This window comes from Pogoniulus pusillus, chromosome 8 (genome assembly GCF_015220805.1).
Source record: "Pogoniulus pusillus isolate bPogPus1 chromosome 8, bPogPus1.pri, whole genome shotgun sequence".
In the NCBI taxonomy this organism is placed as follows: Eukaryota; Metazoa; Chordata; class Aves; order Piciformes; family Lybiidae; genus Pogoniulus; species Pogoniulus pusillus.
Genome location: NC_087271.1, coordinates 9129303 through 9152287, shown reverse-complemented (window position 1 = coordinate 9152287; position 22985 = coordinate 9129303). Strand labels below are relative to the sequence as shown.

Genomic DNA, 22985 nt, shown 5'->3' with positions numbered 1-22985 from the left:
ACTAGCTTAGGTGAGTTCTTAGAAAATATCCTTGTGATTAGCTCACTTCAGTAAGAACAGGATATATATTTTGTTTAGCAGTTCAGTATAACACTGAAGTAGGTTAGTAAAAAAAAGATGAAGATATAGTAACTGAAAAGTGCTTTGCGTTGTAAAAAAGCTTAAAAAGCAAAATTAAAGCAAATTAAAAATGTCCAAGTGCTACAGTTACAGAATTTTATGCATTCTGGTACATTTCTTGTAGTCATTATTCATATAGAATTTCCTCTTAAGGGGCCATAATATTCAGCAGTCACTTTAATCTCACAAGAAGTTGTTACTGCTTTGAAGTGGCAGCATTTGTTGTTATGCAGTTGTGCAGCCATAAGACAAAAGGTGGACCACTCATTAACCACGGGCTAGAAAAAACTCCTCTTCTTGAATAAAGGATAGAGAGGAAGAAGACTGGAAGAGGCCATGTGTTACTTTACGCTGTTATTGCTAGAAAGGTTAGGCAGCATATTAACAGTGGCTAGCAGAAAAAACAAACTAGAGAAAATCAAATCACTGTCTCCAGAATGACAGACCAAACTTTATCAGTGTGCTGACCCAAAGCATCCTGTCTGGAGAAATAAATAGAGATGATTTAGCCTATCCACAGAGAATCATCTTCTCTGCTCTCTGCCCCCTTGTACACCATCTTGGAACACACTTTATTTCTCTTTTTTTTTTCCCTTTTCTTTTTTCCCTGCATATGATAATCATTTCTCAGGCATTATCTCTGACAAAATTATTTATGTTAAGCACAAAAATTCTATCTACCTATAAGAGCACCTATATGACCATATTGGGTAGGACTGAAGATTTCTGTAGCCTGCTTCATCTGTCTCCAGCCCTGATAAACAGCAGATTCTTAAGGTATAGCATAAAGATGGGGCAATCAAGTAGTGGATTTTTTCCTAGCCTCCAATAATCTGCAACTGAAGAATTTCATTAACCAAGTATGTCTGTATTTAATACTCTCAACATATTTTTCTCCATGCTTCCCAACCTCCTGTAAATTTAAGTTTACAAGGTCTTGCAGCAAGAATTTCTTCAGAGTAACACATTCCAGTTGTTTGAATCTGCCAGCCACTACTTTCTATAACCTAGATGATTAACATCTGTCCTCAGTGGTCCTTCTGGGAACCTGACTTGGCCATCATAGTGATGAGGCTGAGATATTTGCATATTTTTCTCTGTCTGTCCCAACAATGAGAATAAGGCGACATTAGTTTGGGTACTTCTGTTGATACTCTTCAAGTCAGAGCGAACTTTCTGCTGAAACTGCACTCTTGACACAGAGTTAAACTTTCCCCCGCTCCTTTCTCCCATCTGTTTGCATCACCTGTATTTCCTTCCTTAAAGTGGGAAGGATTCCCTTACCCAAGTGCATGCACATTCTGTTTCCAAACCTACTGTGTCAGGACCCCAGTGGCACCAGGTGCCAGTTAACACTTTAAGTGCAAATATATTACTCTGTGTATTTCAATGTATTATTTCCACAATGCCAATTTTATCACTGTGCAGCAAAAGAAGAAAAGCCAATACAAAATGATAAAAACAAAGGGCTTTTGGCCACTTACCAAGTGAAGATAAGACATAGTAAGGTAGATATCAAAATGAGGACTTGGTTAAACATCGCAGACTGCGTGCGTTGGATGGCTCTGTGAAGATCATTCTATATTAATGGAAAATAGATGTTATTTTGGGGGTTGAATTAATAAGGCATGATTCAGTAGAGGCATTATATAGTGCCCTGATAAAATACAGTCACTCCAATGTAGTTAGAATTTGCTGATTGTATAGAAGGGCACAAAGGAGCCAGCTGTGAACCTGTGATTGTTTAACTAGCTCTTTGTTCATCCTGGCACAACTCTGATACTATTCCAAGTGCTTTAATATCTGTCTGTTCATGTCTAGCTTACAACTGCAATGACCAATGAAGGCATAGCAGTTGAGTTCCCTGCAATTCTTCATGGATAGAAGAGCAGTAAAAGAACCAACCATTCCAATTTTCCCATATTGACACAGTAACACTTTATGCTAATTAAGATTTCACTTGCTGACTTTTGTTTCTAATTTTGATGCAGAAAGCTGTTTAGCAATGCTTGACCATTTGAATCATCTAAATAAAGATCTGGTTAGCTTCCTATTAAAGTTGGACAGTGGACTGTACTGACAAGATCTCAGTAAGGACAACAAACACACTAACAAAATGGAACTCTAAAGTAGTTACTTCCTTTGTCATACTTACAATCATATTCTCTAAAGCATGCTTTGCCAGCCAACAATTTAAAAACACAGGAATAAACAAGTTTCTCAGGACTGGCCAGAAAATCTGAAAGAAAAATTAGCAATTTCATTAAAAGCTTTTCTTTTCACCAACAGAGCTTTCCTATTCAGGCAGCAATGAATAATTTGGGAAAAATATTTATCACTAATATGTCTCTAGTGTGAGATGAGAATTTAAATAGCAATTTTTCCTTTACAATCAACTGTATGTAAGATAATCTGATAACAGACACCAGAGTTTCTGTGTGTCTACCTACTTTCATAGAATCAACCAGGTTGGAAGAGATCTCCAAGATCATCCAGTCCAACCTAGCACCCAGCCCTAGCCAATCAAATAGACCATGGCACTAAGTGCCTCAGCCAGGCTTTGCTTCAACACCTCCAGGGACAGCGACTCCACCACCTCCCTGGGCAGCCCATTCCAATGCCAATCACTCTCTCTGACATCAGCTTCCTCCTCACATCCAGCCTAGACCTGCCCTGGCAGAACTCCAGACTGTGTCCCCTTGTTCTATTGCTGGCAGAAGAGACCAACCCTCACTTAGCCTCCCTTCAGGTAGTTGTAGACAGCAATGAGGTCCCTCCTCTTCTCCAGGATAAACAACCCCAGCTCTCTCAGCCTCTCCTCACAGGGCTGTGTTCCAGGCCTCTCACCAGCTTTGTCACCTTTCTCTGGACACATTCCAGTATCTCAACACCTCTCTTCAGCTGAGGAGCCCAGAACTGGACACAGTACTCAAGGTGTGGCCTGAGCAGTGTTGAGTACAGTACTTTATTTTATTGATTGTGCTGTAGTTTGAGATGCAAGAGTTTGGTTTTGGGTTTTCTCCATGGCAGAAAAAGTGGAAAGTAGCCTGTACTATTACTTCATTCAAGTAGCAAACTATCTCCTTGTTGACAAATTTATGTGGGTGACAGATTTATGCCTGTGGCAGCAGAAGATTCACATTTACTTCAATATGTGCAGATTCAGAAGTGCAATGTCAAAATGTAGTAATTCAAATGTGTTTACCGTAATGATGAAAGGAACAGCATTAATTATTTCCAGGAGAAAGGGTATTCTCAGGATTTGTTCCCAGATATTTCCCTTCAAAGAAAAGGAAATGAGAAACAAAAAAAATCACCACCATGTTACAGCAGGCTTACATATTCCAATGCCACATATGGAATTTCTCCCACTAGCTGAATTTTGGGCAGATCATTCATCTCAGATTTAAACACATATGTCAAATGTGAATATAGAATATAGGCCACTCTGGCCTACTTTTCTTACTGTTTAACATCATGTACCACACAGGTAAAAATACAGACTTTTAGATTTGTATTTTCACTAGTGCAGCTGTTTCCATATGACCATACATTCACTTGCTGTGACCTGGTTAGTAAGATAGCTGAAGTGAAGAACTCTAGTTGCATTAACAACTCAACTCATTCTCTCAGCTAATGAAGAGCTGCATTATAAAGAGTTTATTTTTTTCTCAGCAGATAATATGTTTCTGTTCTCTTCTACTGCATTTTTAGAAACCTTGGCACTTTACAAAGTCATCTTCTTTTTTTTCATTCTGAAAGGGTTGGTTACTTTTATTTTTACAGGGACACACAGATAAGGAGATGAGGTTCCTGTCCTAAGGAATTTCATTGTTTAATAACTGTCATTTGCCAGAGGTTCCTCAAATCTGTGCAGGGACTGGTACAACAAGTCTTACACCAACACGATGCCTAAAGTCAAATACCCTTTACTGTAGCTAAGAGTGATGCTTATTTAATGGCTAACATAATGTGTATAGTTCTGATAGGTTACATAGCAGAATATGGGCTGTCCACATGCCTAGAGGCAGATCTGACTGACCACCCCTTCCCCTAATCCCCCTAGCACAGCTAACTACAGCTAACTTTGCAGATAGCAGCTAACTTTGCAGCTCCTCTGTCAGCCTTCTCAAGGTTATTTTCCTGCAGCTGTGCTTCCTTATCAGAATGACCTAACAGTACTCTTCCTGCTCTCCTTATTTCAGACTGCTCAATTCTGCCCAAAACCCAACAGCCATTTTCCAGTGACTCTTCATAACAGTACCAGACTACCCTGCTGGCAAATTCTTTTATCTGCAATTACTTCTTCTTTTTTCTTAGAAACTTCTCAATGTACTCTGAAATGGATAAGAAACTGCTGGATGGCTGGGCCCAAAGAGTGGTGGTGAATGGACTCTCTTTAGCCTGTCTGCATCTTTTCTGCATAGCAGGCACCAAAACTGAACACAGTATTGCAGGCGTGGCCTGACACATGCTGAGTAGAGTGGGATAATGACTTCTTTATCCCTGCTGGCAAAGCCCTTGTTGATGCAGCCTCAGAGGGCTAGATAAAACAAGTGTGCAGGTATTCATAATCTGATTTAAGACGAAAATAAAGGAGTACTCTCTTGGCCTAACTTTTGCTGTGCAGTTTTAAAAGCCTAAAGCTTGACTTACAGGCACTGAGAAGCAACAGCTTTGACACCACTGAATATCAGGTCCATGGCATTACTGATAAACACATCAAAGTGTACACCTGAAAAATCAGTACCCAAAAATCAAGGTCATTTTGAGAATGTGTTTTCAAATTACAGTGTGCCAGGACACTGGACACATAAATGGACAAAAGTGGAAATTGCATTTCTGACTTCCACTCTGTAGATATTTGTGCTCGCTTATGAATGTGGGAAACATGAACAGGGCTGCCTGTGACAATATGCAGCCTTCTACATGTGTGGGTTTGTCCTTCCTGCTTCTATAGCAGCATGGGCATAAATGCAGGCACATGAGTTTTACATTAAAACATTTACCTCAGTTTCTGTTTGGGATGAATTATGTCTAGAAGTAACTAAAAGGACTTACCTTGTAGCTTAAATAACTGAGCAGCAGAGTTTCAAAGAGACTTATTAAAGCCACAGAAACCTTAAGTGAAATAATAACATTATGTGTGTTAATACTGACTTCTAAACAACTTATGACATTAAGCATTACAATGCAAAGTAACAGGTAACAAAACCCAGCTTTCCTTTACATCTTCTTAAACCATCTCAGCTAACAGCATTTACCACAAAGCTCAAATTAGTTATTTTTTCTGACTAAAACACAGGCTGTGACTTGAGTCCTGTTGCTCTTTCCTAAGCATAACTCTCCAGAAAGCCTGCAGGGTAGCCCTTCCATGGTTTTTAGGGAGCTCCATACACTGCCTGCCAGACTGCTTCTCAAGTTTCAGTTGTCTGTTCCCAAGAGGTACCTAGCAAGGAAGCTGTAAAGAACGGAAGCTAGTCTGCTCTTTGCTTCTCTGTAAAGATGTTATGACTGTGTGGAAAAACACTTTTCTCACTGTGTATAATTCAGAAGCTGAAAACAGCAAAAAAAAAAATGGCATGGATGAATCATTATCGATTTCAATATTTAAATGCAGCTGAGCTCAACTTCCAAGCTTTCACTTAGATTACAGGTAGTTAGTGCATGTGTTATCATAGAATGATCCAGGCTGGAAAGGATCCCCAAAGGTCATCTAGACCAAGCCCCCCTGCAGTCAGCAGGGACATCCTCAACTAGAGCAGGCTGCCCAGAGATATGTTGAGCCTCACCTTGAATATCTACAGGAAAGGAGCCCCCAACCACCTTCCTGGGTAAACTGTCCCAGTGTTCCATGACTCTCATAGTAAAGAACTTGTTCCTAATACCAAATCTAAATCTGCTCTTCTCTAGTTGGAATCATTGGCCCTCACGCTGTCACTGCAGGCCTCTTTAAACAGTTTCTCTCTGGTCTTCTTGTATCCCTCTTCAGGTATTGGAAGGCTGCTATTACATCTCCCCAGAGCCTTCTCTTCTCCAGACTGAACAACCTCAGCTCCCTCAGCCTGTCCTTACAGCAGACGTGCTCCAACCTCCTGATTATTTCCTTGGCCCTCCTCTGGACCTGCTTCATCAGGTCCATGTCCTTCCCATATTGCAGCCTCCAGAGCTGGATGCAGTACTCCAGGTGAGGTCTCACAGAGCAGTATTTTTAAAACATTTAAATGTATATTTAAATGTGCTTAAACGTTTAAATATATATGTATTTTTAAAACATTTAAATAATCAAATATCAAAACAGTTAAAAAAATGCTTAAAACTTTATACATATTCATAGAATCATAGAATGGTTTAGGTTGGAAGGAACCTCAAAGATCACCCTGTGCCAACCCCCTGCCATAGGCAGGGACACCTCCCACAAGAACAGGTGGCTCAAAGCCTCATCCAACCTATCCTTGAACACCACCAGAGAGGGAGCACCCACAACCTCACTGAGCAACCTGTTCCAGTGTTTCACCATCCTCATTGTAAAGCACTTCATCCTAACATCTAGTCTAAACCTCCCCTCTTCCAGTTTCAACCCATTACATCCTGTTTTTACAATACCTTCTCAATAGTCCCTCCTCAGCCTTCCTGTAGGCCCTCTTCAGATACTGGAAGGCCACTACAAGGTCTCCTCAAAGCCTTCTCTTCTGCAGGCTGAAGAGCTCCAACTCTCATAGCCTGTCCTCATAGCAGAGGTGCTCCAGCCCTCCGATCATCTTTGAGGCCCTTCTCTGGATTTGCTCCAACAGTTCAATGTTCTTATGTTGGGGGCTCCAGAACTGTACACAGTAGTCCAGGTGGGGACTCACAAGAGCAGAGTAAAGGGGGAGAATCACCTCCCTTGCTCTGCTGGCTACGCTGCTCTTGATGCAGCTCAGCACACAGTTAATGTCTGGGCTGAGTGCGCACACACTGACGGCTCATGCTAAGCTTTTCATCAACCAGGACCCCCAGGTCCTTTTCCTCATGGCTGCTCTCCAGCATATATACTTATTTAAATCCTCTGCACAGTAAATATTTCATGTCTATGGTGGGGATATTCTGTGAAGAAGATGTGCAAATTCAGCTGGAGCCTGAAGTCAAAAAAGCCTCAGGACTTCTGGTTTTAAACTAATTCTCACTACTACTGAAAACTGCACTATTTGCACTCATATCATTATCTAGAACTAAAAAAAAGATACTATGAATTGCAGAGTTGCTATGATATCAGGTCCTCAAAATAAGTATTGCTGGTTTATATTGTATCTCAAATGAAAATAAACCTTTCTTTGCAACAGTTGTATATATCCTGCCCATGCATGTGTGTATACACATGTATAAATTCCTGTCTACCAAATAAACTTATTATAACTAAGGCTGCAACCAGAAGCAAATAGACTTCTCAGTGGCTTTTAATGAAATTGAATACATTAATTTGACTGTCTACATCAAAAGTTATCCAAACTATGTATAATTTAAGCAAGGAATTGAAAGATGTTTTCATTAAGAGATTCTTCCCTTAGTAAAACTCTGTATTACATTGAGATCTTAGAATCATAGAATCAACCAGGTTGGAAGAGACCTCCAAGATCATCCAGTCCAACCTAGCACACAGCCCTAGTCAATCAACTAGACCATGGCACTAAGTGCCTCATCCAGTCTTTGAACACCTCCAGGGATGGCAAGATACAAACTATCATAATGGTGTTGCCCATGGTACAAGAATCACAGAATGACAGAAGTAATCAGGTTGTAAAAGACTTTCAAGATTATCAATATAATGGTGTAGCCATTCTACAAGCTTAAGGAATTCTTTGCAGAAAAAGACATTTTACAGGAAGAATTCCCACAGCACTGTCTACAAGTGAAAAAACCAAAACTGTTCCAAAAATGAGCAGGCTCTGAGACAGTGAAGATTTAATCCCAAACCTCAAAATATCCCTAAGCCCCACAAAGCACTGATGTCATGCATCTTTGTTAGTATCACATTTAAAAGCTTTACAATGCTATAAAATCAGTCTTGCCTACAGTTACTAATTGTAAACAGTTAAAATGGTCATTGACACATTACCTGCAAGCCCCACAAAGGCAAGCTTCGATTCACCCAAATAATAGGAGTCCTGTTCATCATAGTAAGAAAACAAACATGAAATTAATAAAAAGCTGATTACTGTTTTGAACAAAGTCAAGAGGAAAAAAAATGGACATGTGAGTAGAAATTAGAGCGGTTTTATTTGTTACAAAAAGCTCTCAGCAATACAAAATGTAAGTAAAAATAACGACACTGCTTGTATTCCTAATTGAGAGCCAATCATGGAGTTCCCATGGGAGTAATCCAACACTCAGTAATGCTAAAATCTTTTATCACCTTCAGTAGGTATGAGGTCAAAGGATGTTAGGGGTTGGAAGAGATCTCCATAGATCATTGAGTCCAACTGCCCTGCCAGAGCAGGAATGTAGCTCAGGAATGCATCCAGACAGGTCTTGAGAGTCTCCAGAGAAAGAGACTTTATCTCCTTGATTCCAAGAATAAAGACATTACTATTTTGTATTCTAGAGATGCAGAGGTGTCATTTTTTGTGCTAAGAAAAACAAATTTGACAACTCCTTTGTGTGAACTTTGTGCTGTGTAATCACATAAATGGTATCTAACTCATAGAGGCTGTGTCAAACCTTAGAAAAATATCATGTTGGCTTAATATTTGGTAAACTCTGACAATAGGCACTTTGATACAAAACTACTGGAATCTGGCATGCTCAGTGGTGTAATATTTTACTGATAGTAATCCACTGCTGGTCATAATAGGTTTTTAAACAAAGGCACCCAGTATTTAGAATCATAGAATGGTTAGGGTTGGAAGTGACCTCCAAAGGTCATCCAGTCCAATCCCCTGCAGTCAGCAGTGACATCCTTCATTAGATCAGGTTGCCCAGAGCCCTTTTGAGCCTGGCCTTGAATATCACCAAGGATTTGGCCTCAACTGCCTCCATGGGCAGCCTGCAAGGTATGAGCATTGTTGGCATCCAGATCTCACTAGATCATCCAATCCAGCAGTTCACTTACACAGTCAGAGATAAAATAGTCATGGCAGTTTTGAATATTCAGGAACATGAAAGTAATTTCATGAGAGTTATGGAAACATCAAGATTATATGTTAAAATGCCACTATTCCTGTCTCTCCCTCTTCCAACCACTACATGGACTTTTGGTTTACTCACCAATCAATTGTTCCAGGTGTGTAGTTTTGATTGGAACAACTCCGGTTTAACTCCCTGCTGATAGTCATCATCCCATCCACGCAAAGTCCAGTTTCATCAGCAAACGTAGGTGGGAAGTCATCATCATCCCATCCACACAAAGTCCAGTTTCATTAGCAAACATATGTGGGAACACGATGACAAAAACACACAGGAGGAAAAGGGATAGCAGTTCCATTATTAACTGTTCTCTAAACTGCACACAGTCATTTGAAACCCCAGGCAATGCATAGACATTTTTAAAAGTCAAATGACTTCTGGAGAGTAGTTCTGTCTGTGTTCTGCATCTGTAGATAAAGGATTATGAAGCATTCCAGGTTTTGGCTTCTTTTTAAGATTTATTTTCAAGCATGTTCTGATTAAAAAACAAAACAACTGAAATGCTGCTTCCCGAAGCTGAACTAAACATGGACTATCAAGCGGTACAGTACAGGGTTAACCCTCCAAGAGGAGTAATTTTGAACCTGATCCTAGGTGGTCTTGACCCCTCCCCAGGGGTGGGTCTGAACACTACCAGGTGATGGTTAGCCCACTCCCCCTTCCTGTCTAAAGACCCATAAAAGCAGGGGGACCTCCTGTTCTCTTTCTCTGCACTCCCTGCCTCCCAGCATCACCATCCTGTTCCTGGTTTCTCTTTGTTTTTAATATGTGGCCATCACCCACAAGGCAGATAAACCCACTGCCATCAAAATCAGGTTGTATTTACACATTTTGTATTTGAATTCCCTTCCCTATACCTTTGTAACTTCCCTACCTCAGATACCTTTTTAATTTATTGTTAACCTTTTCTTAACTTCAAAATCAGAGTGAGATTTATTTCTTTGGGTGTGCTTACATTTTCCTCTCTCTACATCTAACTCCTCTCTTTTGGGAAAGAAGGGGGAAGAGGGAAGGGCACTCTTAAAAACTGTTAATTGGTTCTATCAAATGTATTTGAGTCTCTGGAAATTTAAATTAGAACCGAGACACAAATCGAGTGAGATTTATTTATTTGGGTGTGCTTACCTTTTCCTCTCTCTACATCTAACTCCTCTCTTTTGGGAAAAGAAGGGGGAAGAGGGAAGGGCACTCTAAAAAACTGTTAATTGGTTCTATCAAATATATTTGAGCCTCTGGAAATTTAAATTAGAACCAAGACAGGTACTAGAAAGCCTATCACATGGATAGGCTGGCATGGAAAGAGCACATGTACCTGCCATCCTCTCGTCAGGAAACACAGCATTAAACTACACTTTATATCCTCTTGTGAGAAGGGCTGGAGGGCAGCAGTAATTCAAGGAAGAAAACGGTGACATCTACGTAAAAAATAGCTGCTACATACATCTGATGTTATCTTGCCCTGAACTGCTAGCACAAATCCTCCCTTCAAATGGGCATGCACAGATGTGGGACTACGTATTTGTCTAAATGATGTAAAATATCCTTGTTTCTCCTTGGCAAACAAGGTCAGTGGAAAATGACTTGCCACAGATTAGTAATAGCTCTATTTTCACTGACTATGAGAGGGGCAGGTGCTAAATGCCATTATTTAAGGATGCTTTATGCCCTAAGCTCTTCTGTTGTGCCGGAAGGAGTAAATAAATGATACTAACCTATGCAGGCATTTCTGAGAAACAGAAAATAAATCTCTCATGAGAAGCATTCCTCACAAAAGTGCCACTTGATAGACAACCAGGTGCTAACGTTTGCTGTGGCAATGCTCTCAAGACACTGAGTAGTTTCTTTCTTCAGGCTGTGACACAGGTCTAGAGAGGATTTTTTTCACAACAGTGCATTTGCAAGAATGCATTATGGCAGTAGTTTAGCTATCAGGCACTCAGGATCTCTATGGGCAAAACCATTGATGTAAACAGGCTATCATTTGGGCACAGAGCTGGTTTGTCTGGCAAAGCTTCTACGACTGGATTCTTCTAGCATGCAGTGGCAACTTACCTAAAGCTTCTCAGCCACACTGATGTTAAGCACAGACAGAACAAACTCTCTCAAATGTTTCCCAACACAAGGGAATGATATGTACAGAAAATACATAATACTCTCTGGCTCTCCTTTACATGAAAGGAACAACCATGCCAAGAATGGTCTGAGGAGTTAAGCAGTCAGCAAGATGCAGAAAAATCTTTGCATATGAGTATAAAGGTATGGAAGTACACCTGTGGCAGAAGTACCATCTGTGTCTGTGCTAAACCATCCATTATGACTATAGATAAGCTTAAGTGTAGAATGTACTTTTGGTCTCCCTCTCAAATATTCAGAGAAAGCAGAAGGCTACAAAATTATTACATGAAAGCTCTTTTGTGTATTGTCTGTTTCTGAGACATAGGGGTTTAAGTAAAAATATTTAAGTAAAAGCTTAAAATTATTGTTGCATTAGCTGCTAATCAGATACTTGCAATTTCAGTTGTAGAAATATAAATAAGATACTTAGAAATTTTAGGTGATAATATAAACAAAAGATGTAACTTTGCACGACTATATCTGATGTACAGCAGCTGAGCAAAGAGCCAGGATGATTTCAGCAGGAAAGTGAATAAAAGAATACTGTTATTTTACTTCTTACTTCCATTCACACAATGTAAGATTAGCTTTGTGATTCTTTCCAAACATCTGTAAAATGGAATATCAAACATTTATTCACCAAATTCAGTTCTCTCTTAGAATATTAAACAATGCTTTTAAAGCAGAAGTTACCAAAAAACCAAAACATTACCATCCAAGTCCTTGTGTAGGATCATCCAGGAGTACACGAACTATGTATAGGAAACAGCTTAGTAGCTTGAGAGAAAAATTGAATAATCTTATCCTCAGGCCTGTTTTAAAGGAAAATACAGAATTAAACCCAGGTTCTTTCATACACATTTAAGGTAAAACTAAAGGGAACTAGAATAGTTATGCTGCAACAGAACAGAGGTTGATCTAGACAGTAACCTTTCCCCATACAGCATGTCAGACAGAAGGACATAACAAGTAAGCTTCTCAGACACCCATACAATACACCTTTCCAGCTTCCAGAGATCTCCAGGTGAAGACTCAGTCTGTTTTAATGGAAAGAACAACTACTCAGTCATTTATTAGAAAGCTCTTCTACGCCATTTGTCTTTCTTGATGACATGACATTCCCTCAGGCCACTTTCTTGAAAGGGGAACCAGATCTGCATATGGACTGGATGTGAGGAAGTTCTTCACCATGAGAGTGGTGAGAGCCTGGAATGGGTTGCCCAGGGAGGCAGTTGAGGTCCTGTCTCTGGAGGTGTTTAAGGCCAGGCTGGATGGGGCTCTGGCCAGCCTGATCTAGGGTAGGGTGTCCCTGCTCCTGGCAGGAGGATTGGAACTAGATGATCTTTGTGGTCCCTTCCAACCCTGACTAATTCTATGATTCTATATGGGTATCTGAGATGCAAGGTAAAGCAACAAGAAGAAAACACACTTTCAGTGATGGGCAAAGGATATACAATGGAAAGTACTTAGATATTAATATATGAAAAGTCTTCATACAGTAGCTTCTCATACAGAAATAATAGCATCCCAACTTATAAAATATTACTCTGTTGTTATTTAATAACAAAATTGCATGATAATCTTCTTCAAGATTCAAGATGTCTATGTCTATGCACAAGTTGTCTATGTACAACTGAACTAAACCAACAGCTTCTTCTACAGACCGTGTCAAGATTGAAATATTCCTTGTTTCACATATGCAATTTATTTTAGTGCTAGCTGCTCCAGTTACCTACTACAGTGGAATTTAACTGCACTCTAATCACATTTTGTAATCATTATTAGAGTTTAAATTTTCAGTCTTGCTATTAAATGGACTAGTCTTAATATTTTGTCAGTGTAAATATTTGTACCTTGCTTCCAAGTTTTCATTCACTCATTAGGTAAAAACTGCCAGCCAACTTAGGTGAAGAGTAGGGAGGTCACTTTAAGCATTCAGGTTTTTGAGTCTTGTGACCTGAGACTCCATTTCTACATGAAAGAATCCTCCTGTCCAAAGCAAAATACTACTAACTGAGTCTTGCACATTTCACAGTATCACAGTATCACCAAGGTTGGAAGAGACCTCACAGATCATCAAGTCCAACCCTTTACCACAGAGCCCAAGGCTAGACCATGGCACCAAGTGCCACGTCCAACCTTGTACCGAGTCACAATGAAGATCATATTTGCTGTTGTATTGCAAATATGTAAGTAGCTCTGCTGACCTCAGAATTACTTCCACATTATGCATACCCAAAAGTATAAGCATACATCCCTCCTTAAGGAAAGAATCACAGTAATCTTATGGTAATATTATGTAGTTTATGACTTTCCTCAGTCCCAAGTTCAAAATGATCACCTTAGAGAGAAAAGTGATAAACCACCTTTTGTATCTACTTCTTCCCCCCGACACACACAACTAAAACACAATCTACAGCAAACACAGAAAATTAGAAAATAGATTCTTAAATAGTCTACCATACAATTACTGAAAGAATTCTTAAGGTTTATTACACAGCACTGTTTATCACTTTTAACTGTGGAGTTGCAGTTATCACATGAGAACTGAATGGGCTTTTATAACAGCTTGTCATGTGTAAACTAGGGGTTAAAATCCAGTGGTCTGGACCATGAGAAATCCCACAGCTGTTACTGACAATTAGGTTAACATTAGCCTAGTGATTCCTACTATCAAAAGCAATTAGCCACAGACTATTTATTCCCCAACATGAGTGAAGATGTTGATGGATTGAAGTGGTAAATGGTTGGAGAGGCTGAGGAGTGTAGCTGAGTGTGCTGTGGTATTATTTGATTAGGAAGAACTTCAGTGCTTTTCTTGGGGAATCCTATGATCTTTTTTGAACTGTTAATGAAGAAAGCCTGAATTGTTTCTGTATTAATGGTTTTGTGGAAGTCTGATGGAGTATGACTGGTTGCCATAACAACTGGGCTATTATAACAGGAGCAGATAATGGTAAAACAAATAACGAACCAAAAACCCAAACCCAGCTAAGCAGGGTTTACAGCCTACCAGGATTTCCTTGCCTTGCCAATTTTGTGTTGTCTAGCTTTCTTAAGTAAGTACAAAAGTCTATGGTTTGTATCTTCTGGGTTTTAGCTCTGTAAATGTTACTCTTGGTATGAAATATTACTTTTCTGCTTTGATAATGGCCTGATTTCTAATAATATTTTGAAATTGTATGCTGGTTTAAATGCCAAAAGCACATGGTGCTTTTCTGATTGAAAACTACATCAGAATAGGAGACCCACACCTCTGTCTTAAACTCCTTAAACTCTGACATTTCAAATCTGAGTCTTGAAAGACCTAGAAATGCTTTTAAGTATTCAAATATTTCAGTTTCATAGATCATTTTCAGGCTATGCCTAAAAGTTCTTCCAGCTCTGGTGTGTCAGTTTGAGGCTAATGCCCTTAAGAACACTGCAGAGTTACTGACCTCAAGAACCTAGAGAGGTCCAAGAGGTGTACCAGAAAGTGTAACCTTTGTATTGTATACCTGTAAGTCCTGTCTCCCTATAAAAAACACTGCAAAGTCAGTTTCTTCCCTCTTCCATTGCTCTCTGCTCCTGAGAAGGTTGCCTGGGTTCTTATCTCCTGTGGATGAGCGAGGCTTGGTTGTTGACCTTGGCAATGCTCCCAGTTAGACTTGGGGTGGCTTAACTGGGGCCTGGAGTTGCCAAGCTGAATTTCGTGCTGTGTCACAAATGGTGTGGTAACGGAGGGTAGAGTTCTGCTGGGGGGCAGCATGAGAGTCTGGGTTGGATGGCCTGGTATAAAGGGAGTTTTATGTGAAACTTTGGCTTAACGAGCTTCTGTGTTAAGCCCAGGCTATGGATTTCTGTGGCTTTTAATATGCTTTGCTATGCTTTGCATTACACTCTAGCAACCAGGAGAGTATCTGGTACCTCCACAGGAATGGCTGTTTCTCACAGAATATGAGGTAAGGCTTTTGTTTAAGGATTCTAAGTTAGCAGAGGACTGGGTTACAAAGGCAATAGAACACGTCTTGTTCCACTGTGATTACAATATAAATATAGAAGAACAAGCTTCAAAAGGTCTCTTCTACTTAGTTCTGTGCTCCTCAGGCTTTAGAAACAGGATGTGCTGTTAGGGCATGTTTAGTCACTCTGTTAAAGCTTTAATAATTAACGTAGGAGTACCAAGTGAGTATTCCCTCTGGTCGAATCTTCTGTACCTTCATAGACAGAGATGTCCCCTGAGAGTGTGAAGAAATGCATTTATATTACTGTCATGGAGATCTAGGATACCAAATGTGGGAAGGAGGGGACAGTCACTGCAGAAGGCATCTAAAAGAGGGGAGATTTTTTTTGCTCTTGTACAAAGAAGGAATTTAATATTTCTGTTTGCTGCCTATTTTTTGTCCTCTATTTTATATGCTGTCAGTGGATCAACGTGGTCTGCTTGACTAAAGTTCTTTTCTTCCATTCACAATCACTGTTCAAGCAGCAGGGCTGTTTTCAAGGAGTATCTCTCTGTTTTGACACTGGTGCCTGAAACTTGTATTCAGCTACATCCATCATACACTGCTATCCAGTTATGTGTTCCTTAACGAGACAGTAATTGCACTGTGTCCATGTAACCATGGTGTTACATCCTTTGTCTTCCTTCAAAGAAGAAACAGATAATAACAGCTCAAAATTTGTTTGTGTTCTGAAACAAATATAACCATGTCAAACAGGAATGTTTCCTTCTTGGTTTGAACGAGAATTTGCTACTTTTCTTCAGGCATGTGTAAGCATAGTGATATATTACACTGCACCACTTCTGGCTGTGACTTTAATTTTTATTACAAATTCTCAATGTTTCTCTTGCATACATTTGTGAGGATTAACCCTCTCAGTTAGAGAGCTGCTCTAAACCAAAACAAGTGTGACAGAGACAGCAACTCAAGGTTTTACAATCACCTTCCATCATTCCATTCTCCTACGTCTCTAAAATATCTTTTGGTTTTAGTGCAATCATTTCAGTAGTAGGTGGCTTTGTAACTTGAATCAATATATACTGTCAATAATTTATATCCCAGTGGTGGTTTTCTTTCTATTCATTAGAGAAGGAATAAAACTTCACTCTTTTTCCTTTTGAGACTTATTTTAGGCTGTGAGAATGCAGTCTGTGATCTTGGCAAGCACAAGCATGTCATACCAATATGTCTCTCTTTGGGGGGCGGGGGGAGATTGCTGGCTGACAGCTTTTGTAAAATGCTTTTCATGCATTGGTTGAACATGATTAGACATTTGCTTGCAGAGGACTGAGTGGCAGCTAAGCAAGCACTAGACATGGATGAAGTCTTGTTATATCTGTTTAAAGGACTATTTCCAAGATCAGAACAATGAATGAAGCAGTTGATGTTTCGTGCTACCAGTCCATATCTGACCTAGAATAGAATAGTATCCTATAGAATAGAATAGTATCCTACAGATTAGAATAGTATCCTACAGATTAGAATAGTATCCTTTTCATGCATTGGTTGAACATGATTAGACATTTGCTTGCAGAGGACTGAGTGGCAGCTAAGCAAGCACTAGACATGGATGAAGTCTTGTTATATCTGTTTAAAGGAATACATCCAAGATCAGAACAATGAATGAAGCAGTTGATATTTCATGCTACTGGCCTGTATCTGACCTAGAATAGAATAGTATCCTATAGAATAGAATAGTATCCTATAGAATAGTATCCTATAGATTAGAATAGTATCCTTTTCATGCATTGGTTGAACATGATTAGACATTTGCTTGCAGAGGACTGAGTGGCAGCTAAGCAAGCACTAGACATGGATGAAGTCTTGTTATATCTGTTTAAAGGAATACATCCAAGATCAGAACAATGAATGAAGCAGTTGATGTTTTGTGCTACCAGTCCATATCTGACTTAGATTAGAATAGTATCCTTTTCATGCATTGATTGAACATGATTAGATATTTGCTTGCAGAGGACTGAGTGGCAGCTAAGCATGCAGTAGACACGGATGAAGTCTTGTTATATCTGTTTAAAGGACTATTTCCAAGATCAGAACAATGAATGAAGCAGTTGATGTTTCATGCTACCAGTCCATATCTGACCTAGAATAGAATAGTATCCTATAGAATAGAATAGTATCCTACAGATTAGAATAGTATCCTTTTCATGCATTGGTTGAACATGATTAGACATTTGCTTGCAGAGGATTGAGTGGCAGCTAAGCATGCAGTAGACATGGATGAAGTCTTGTTATATCTGTTTAAAGGAATACATCCAAGATCAGAACAATGAATGAAGCAGTTGATATTTCATGCTACTGGCCTGTATCTGACCTAGAATAGAATAGTATCCTACAGATTAGAATAGTATCCTTTTCATGCATTGGTTGAACATGATTAGACATTTGCTTGCAGAGGATTGAGTGGCAGCTAAGCAAGCACTAGACATGGATGAAGTCTTGTTATATCTGTTTAAAGGAATATTTCCAAGATCAGAGCAATGAATGAAGCAGTTGATATTTCATGCTACTGGCCTGTACCTGACTTAGATTAGAATAGTAGCCTATAAAAAACTCATATAAATTGTAGAGCTAAGTGCTCTGGTTGACAAAAGCAGGTGGTATTACACTTCAATGTGTTCAATTCACTTGCAAAGTCTTAAGGATTAGCAAAAACTGATGAATGTGTGTAGTTTGAGAAAAAAAATTTCCAATAATAGAACTGAATCAATCATAGCAAGTACATGTTTAGTGCATGAAGTAAGGTTTTCAGTGTTCTCACTGAACACCAACTAAGATCTAAAGGGCAGTACCTTTAATCAACACCCTGGTATTTCCAGGCAACAGAATCCTACAATTTTAATGGTGGCCTGAATGCCTACACTTGAGTGAGTGGCAGGTACTATCTCAGCAGCAGGGTTTTGGAGATTGTCTTTCAGAGGATTCTGGTTGTGTGTACTTGGATGAGAACCAAGACCTGGAGAAGCAGGAGTTAAGTTTAAATGAAGTTCCTAATTCTGACCACCTCAGTTTGGGGATTTTGTTCATTTTCTTTAATTCAGGACAGTAGTAATTTTGGTTTAGTTCCTTGTTTAACTGTTGGTTAAGCTTCTTGTATCATGAAAACTAGTAGGCTCTGCAATCTACGCACAGAAATGTCTGAGCAAAAATGAATTCTGTGAAACAGATTTGTAAACACAAAACTGAATGAAATTTCATCACACACTCTTCCTTTCATTCTTCTATGGATACTGAGGTTTTGTACATGTTCTCTCCACATTAGTCAAAATACAAATACAGTAAGAAAGCTCTGAAGCATGTTAATACAGAATAATCAACTTGTTTCAATTAAATATGAGAAAATGCATTTACCAACCACAGGTATTTACCACATCCATTTCAATGTATAATAATGTGGAAAAAAAACAACTATCTCCCATCTGAAGTTCAGAAGAGAAGATATTCTTAAGACTATCCACATGATTTACTGGGAGAGGTAGTCCTTGGCTTTCTGTCCTATTTAGGTAACTGAATTAGGAAGATTTTTTTCCTGTGCATCACTGTAAGCATAATAAACAAATCTGCCCCTAAAGTTCTTCACTGAGAGAGTCATTGGACACTGGAATGGGCTGCCTGGGGAGGTGGTGGAGTCGCCATCCCTGGGGCTGTTGAAGGCAGGATTGGACGTGGCACTTGGTGCCATGGTCTAGCCTTGAGCTCTATGGTAAAGGGTTGGACTTGATGATCTGTGAGGTCTCTTCCAACCCTGGTGATACTGTGATACTGTGAGTGAAGTTCCAGCAGCTTTGTTTAAACCTGATTCTCCAGCTGGAAACCAAAGCCCAAACTGAAATTAAGTTATTCACAGAACACTTTTTCTCTCTTTCTGCAGTTTTTGGGAAGGTTGGATGTTTGTTTGATTGGGGTTTTGTTGTTGTTTGGTGGGTTTTTTGGGGGGGAAGGCTTTATTTGGCCTAGGCAAATACTTTGCTTAGCATGCTTAGAAAGTTAGAGAAGCTTAGCCAATAAAAGAATCATTTGCTGTGCTGTAAAACTAGTATTTACTGAATAACAACTCCTACAGAGAGATCCTATGGTCTGTCTGTCTTCCAAAAATACACTCTGGGTCTCCCAAATTTTGTCTGGGTTTTTTTAGATTGAGGAATCACAAAAGTAAAGGTCTGTCTTTTCTCATTTCTTTTTTTCCCAGACACAAAGCCTTGAAACAGTCTTAACTGTATTACAAAGGTCTAAATGTATTCTTTCTAGTCTAGAAGCCTTGTGTATAAAGCTATTACATTTTTAATACTTTACAGGTATGGGACAAATGGAAGTAAATTCAATCCTGCCACACAGAGAAAGAGGTCAGTTACTGCTCTTCTCAGCTATGAACTCTGCCTAACAAAATGTGGTTAATACAGTGCTTGATCCAGCTGCTGGGATGTTATTTTAAAAGGTCAGTGTCTTGGTTCCTTGTTTTCTTCTATGATGGCCTATGAATTTAAGTGCATAGGGGCCAAATTGCTAAATTTCTAAAGTATCACACTGATGAGAAGGGGGTATGATGTCCCCACAAGGTTCCATTCCAAACTGTTAGTGTGTTGTGATTTTTAGTACCGATCAAGTCCAAATTTGATTTAGGAATACTTGATAAAACTGAATGCTTCAAAAGGCCACTCAGTTCTGCTGTGGTTTTCATCCAGTATCTTGGAGGTTCTCTTCTTTCCTAGACGTAAGGTGTTGACTTGTCAGGGAGTATTCCAATGTCAGGTCCTTACAAATTAGTCAACTTGATTGTGATACAAAAATAAAGTCATGTCACTAAGTATTTGATCCTACAAAATAAGTATGCTGGTTTTAAATTTAAATTCCTGGATTTGTTTTGGAGATTTGTGCTAGTTTGACACAGGCTAGAATGTTTTGGTGAGAAGAACTAGATTACAGGCTGTAAAAAGAAAACAATGGGGATGTCTACTTCACTCACAGTCTTGCTGAGAAGTATAGGAACAAGAAACAAAAACATTAGATAATACACTCGGCACCACTCTCGCTGGGGCTGCTGGCTGAGCTGCATCTAACCTCATCCATCACTTTGGACTAACACACTTTGCTTCCTAACCTCTTGACCAAACTGCTATTCTTCCTTGGGACTGGGGTAAGGTTGAGAGGAGTAGGGGGAAGGTGCAGGGGTGGTTGGGAGCCCCTCCTGGGGACTCAGGTTTCTGGGAGGGCTGTTGTGTTTCTGTATTACCTTTTACCTTGTATATTTCTGTCTGTAACTGTATATACTGTAAATATCTGCTTCTATATTGTGCTAAGCTGTAAATATAAGCTTCATTCATATTTACAGAGCTGGCTGAGTCTAGTCTGGATGATTTCCAAAGTTGGGGGGCTGGCGGGGCAGGGAACTGACTCCCCTGTGGGGTAAATCTTCAGCTCAGAAGAAAATCAATGACAACTTTGCTGGTGACTTCAACAGAATTGTATTCTACTCAAACTATCATAATGATGCTTAATAGAAATTAATGCAACTGCTTACTTGATCTTTGGTTTTTGATGAAGAAGAGCTTTAGCCTCTCTTTAAATGTATTTTCATTCATATAGAATTCAACTTGCACCCTGAAATACAAAAGGAAGCATTAGAATTTATTATGAAATACAAATTATTTTCTTCCAATATAATTTGTTTCCTTAAACATCTGTTCTTCACATAGAGCATACAGGGAAAGACAGACCATTCAGCTGACACAGCTTTGAATGAGTAATGTTAATAGATTAAGGAACAAAATAAGAACATCAAACAAAACACCAACAAACCTTATTCAGTTTATCCCCTTTACAAGCAGAATGATTTTCCTATTGTTTGGGCACTCTACACTGCAATATCAGAAGCAGCTACATTTTATTGTTTTCACTGGGACACTATTCTCATCTCTACAGCTGTGTAACAAGCTGTTCCTTGATATTCAGGCTGAATGTTCCATCTCAGATTAACTTCTTTCTCATAACATTGTCTTGGTAACAATTCCTCATTTCTTTCTATTTTATTCATATCTCTGTTAAGAATCTGTGTCTCAGTTAAGTGTTCACTTGCATGTTTTCATCTTCGATAAAATACCTTTGCCCCAAACCAACTAACCTCTATACTTTCCTTTCGCCAGAGACCTGAAATCATAGTTATGTTGCAATCACATAATTTTCTACAGAGAATTCCTCTTTCTGATTATGTTGAAGCACAGAAACATCCTTCTCTTCCCCTCCCTTCTTCACAGATTTGCCCAGATGTATTTAATGTTTCTATCCCTCAATTCAGTCTGAGTACAAGTCATGCAATTGCTCTACAGCCTAGGAGAAAAGAAAATCGTTGAAGGGGCTTGGCAAGGGAAAAGCAAAGTGTGCAATAGCAATACAGAAAAACATAGGTGCTTCCAGAGCTGTAGTACTGCATAGTTGGAGCCCTTGCTCTACCCAGCTGGATCTCCCTCAACAGCAAGCCCAGTTCTCCTCCAGCAATGAATAAAATTATCACAGAACAACCTCTGTGCCTTCCTGAGAAGTCAGTCTTCAGTTTAACTGTTCTCCTATTGCTGAAGCACAAAATAACACCACACAAGTGAATTGCTGCCTTCTCATTTTTTCTGTATACCATCACATGTTGCAAAATTGTACAGGCATATATTGCTTATATCCTGTCACATATTTCATGCACAATCCTGGCTAGAATTTTTTCCCTTCTTTCGTGTGGAGCCTTCGCTGAAACATTTTTTGATATAATTTAATGCTATCTGTAGTCTCTTTCTTCCCTTCAAATACTTGTCTAATACCATGCATTTATGCATACATGGTATTGAATAGCATATTTAGCTGTGGGCCCAGAATGGATGGCAACTCAGGGAAAGTGACTTTTTCATGCTTGCCTACTTATTACCAGAAGTTTAGGCATATCACTTTGTAGGACAGGGTCAGCATGACATAAAAAGAAAGGCTCTCTATGCCTCACTTAGCGAGGTCAGCTAATTTTAGCTAGTCACTTGGCTTTGGTGTGGTTTACTGTAGTGTTCCCTGTAGAATGGATAATTACACTGTTTCCTATTTAGAGGCAGCAAAACTAGAACATTTCTCTTAAGAAATGAGCTCTACAACTTGCTGAACTTATTTATTTCTGTGCAATGATACATTTGACACAGTGGCAAGAGCAACTCCAACCCTAGACCAGCTTTTCTGCCCTTTTTGGCTCTACACCTTTTGTGGCAAGACCTCCAAGAAGTTGCCCTCTGCTTTTTAAACAAGGAGTAGCTGCAGTTGTATATTTCAAAGATACTGGGCCTGGAGGAAGGTTGTAGAAACTGCTGCCCAGCTAGAGGAAAAGCCCTTCAGATGAAGAACTTGTTTCTGGGTCTTTATTGAGCTTAAATATAAGCTGTGTTTTGTGGCATTGTTTTGTGCAAGAACTGTTGCCATTAACAGAGGTACAACTTAGATGGTTGGTAGCTTTAAGGCAAGCTAAGGAAGCATGTACAAGGGTTACTTAGTAGGTGAACAGGTTTGTGAGTGCCTTAGCTCTGCTTCTGTTCTTTACTGCCCATTTCCCAAGGTACTTACTACTAA

At 39.4% G+C, this 22985-nt stretch overlaps 1 protein-coding gene across 5 annotated transcripts in view; it reads right to left on the bottom strand.

The window, feature by feature from the left end:
- The window catches only part of KCNT2 (potassium sodium-activated channel subfamily T member 2), a 179593-nt gene that overhangs the window by 111198 nt on the left and 45410 nt on the right, over nt 1–22985 (bottom strand). For 4 of the 5 annotated variants that reach the window (XM_064147153.1, XM_064147158.1, XM_064147155.1 and 1 more), the window contains exons 2-9: nt 20917–20996; nt 12110–12209; nt 9364–9420; nt 8216–8264; nt 5182–5241; nt 3326–3400; nt 2276–2359; nt 1605–1699 (exon numbers count right to left, since the gene is read on the bottom strand). In XM_064147153.1, coding sequence (XP_064003223.1) covers nt 1605–1699; nt 2276–2359; nt 3326–3400; nt 5182–5241; nt 8216–8264; nt 9364–9420; nt 12110–12209; nt 20917–20996 — 600 coding nt within the window. The remainder of the gene's footprint in view (nt 1–1604; nt 1700–2275; nt 2360–3325; nt 3401–5181; nt 5242–8215; nt 8265–9363; nt 9421–12109; nt 12210–20916; nt 20997–22985) is intronic. The other variant, XM_064147154.1, reaches the window with a different exon arrangement.